This window comes from Mustela nigripes, chromosome 12, assembly GCF_022355385.1.
Source record: "Mustela nigripes isolate SB6536 chromosome 12, MUSNIG.SB6536, whole genome shotgun sequence".
Classification (NCBI taxonomy): Eukaryota; Metazoa; Chordata; class Mammalia; order Carnivora; family Mustelidae; genus Mustela; species Mustela nigripes.
The window spans coordinates 67,798,924-67,800,523 of record NC_081568.1 but is presented as its reverse complement, the minus strand read 5'-3'; the positions used below and the strand labels follow the sequence as shown (position 1 = coordinate 67,800,523).

Genomic DNA, 1,600 nt, shown 5'->3' with positions numbered 1-1,600 from the left:
AGTAATTGAATGGATATAGAAATACTGGATGACTCCTGGGGTGCCTGGGTGACTCAGTAGGTTAAAGCCTCTGCCTTCGGCTCAGGTCATGATCCCAGGGTCCTGGGATTGAGACCCGCATTGGGCTCTCTGCTCAGTGGGGAGCCTGCTTCCCTTCCTCGCTCTCTGCCTGCCTGTCTGCCTACTTCTGATCTCTGTCTGTCAAATAAATAAACAAAAATCTTTTTTTTTTTTTGACAAGACTCCAACGTTTAATATTGTTGAGCACCTTCGTCAGGCGAAGGCTACTTTCTTTAAAAAAGTATAAGTAGTGAAAAACAAGCATTTAGAAAAGAAGTGGCAGGCCCTTGGGCAGGCGGGTGGGACTTCTTTGGTAGGTGGTGGGCAGGCGGGGGTCATCAGAGCCCTCCCAGGTCATCTGTGAGGAAGGCCAGCAGGAAGCGGCTGACATGCCTGTCGATGATGACTGGGGAGAAGCCCAGGACATGCCGGGCCCCCGGCAGCACCTTAGGGTCGGGAACGCAGCAGTAGACGAGGAGTGCCAGCCCTGCGGCAAGGCCGAGGCAGGCCAGGAAGGCCACGGGTCCCCTGTCACTGAGCTTGTGGCCCACGGTGCCTGAGTCCAGCTCTGTGCAATCTGAGTTCTGCAGGGCAAGCCGGCTGGGCAGACGGCTGTGCAGGAGCTGGGCGTGGATGTACAGGATGTACAAAAAAAAAAAAAAGAAAGAAAAAAGAAAAAGAAATACTGGATGACTCCAGTTCAGGATTTTCTGTGGTCTTTTTTTCCCTGATGCTTCCAATTAGATGACTCTAAATGAAAGGTTTTCAGTGGTTCCAATGGGACTAAATCACTCCAAGAGCAGAGCCACCATGAATGGCAAATCAGATCATGCATTACACAGAGAGCTAGGCCATCTGGCCTAGGGCAGCTGAAGTCCTGTCCTTGCTCTGTTTGCCATGTTGTATACCTGAGTGGTTGCTGTTGCTCAGAGTGTGGCTTTTCTAGCTCCATCCCAGAAAGGGGGTATTTTTCTAATTTGCAACCACATGCCACAGGAGCAAGCTGTGTCCCTACATGAGAGAAATGCTTTCAAAATTGAACAACATGATGTTATTTCAGCAGCCAATGCCAAACAAAGTTACCATGGCAGGAAAATCTATTTCTTGTGTTAAAAAACACTCTAGGAGCTGGTGGTGAAAGCAAAGCCTTAGCTAGAATCTGTACCTGTTATCTTTGTAATTTGTCATTTCTATCTGGATACACACAGCTAAGAGACCACCTAATTAGAAATTTAGCAGGACTGGCACCTTGGGGAGAGTTTGAGGAGATGGTTGAGTGTGAAGACAACCAGGAAATCTTGATGACCAGCCTATTCCATCACTGTCTAATGTTTCTATTTGTAGATCCCTAGAGCTCATCTAGGATAAGTGAAGGCCGAGTTTCAGAAACAAGAGAGTGTAGAATCCATGCACTGGAAATAATTTACAGAAAGCCGTATCTGTGGCCGCTAAGGGATGCAGTTGAATGAAGCATACTTACCATCATTTGCGGAATCGGATTTCTTTCCCAGAATAATCATGCAAGTCAGTAAGAATTTTT

The 1,600-nt window shown here is 47.4% G+C and overlaps 1 protein-coding gene across 1 annotated transcript; it reads right to left on the bottom strand.

Moving 5' to 3' along the window:
* Positions 1–398: 398 nt before the first annotated feature.
* LOC132027537 (caspase recruitment domain-containing protein 19-like) lies at positions 399–707 on the bottom strand (the record flags this gene model as incomplete). The annotated part of the gene is made up of 1 exon (XM_059416341.1): positions 399–707. A coding segment is annotated over one exon (309 nt), but the record flags the coding sequence as incomplete, so codon positions are not given.
* Between the last annotated feature and the right edge of the window lie 893 nt (positions 708–1,600).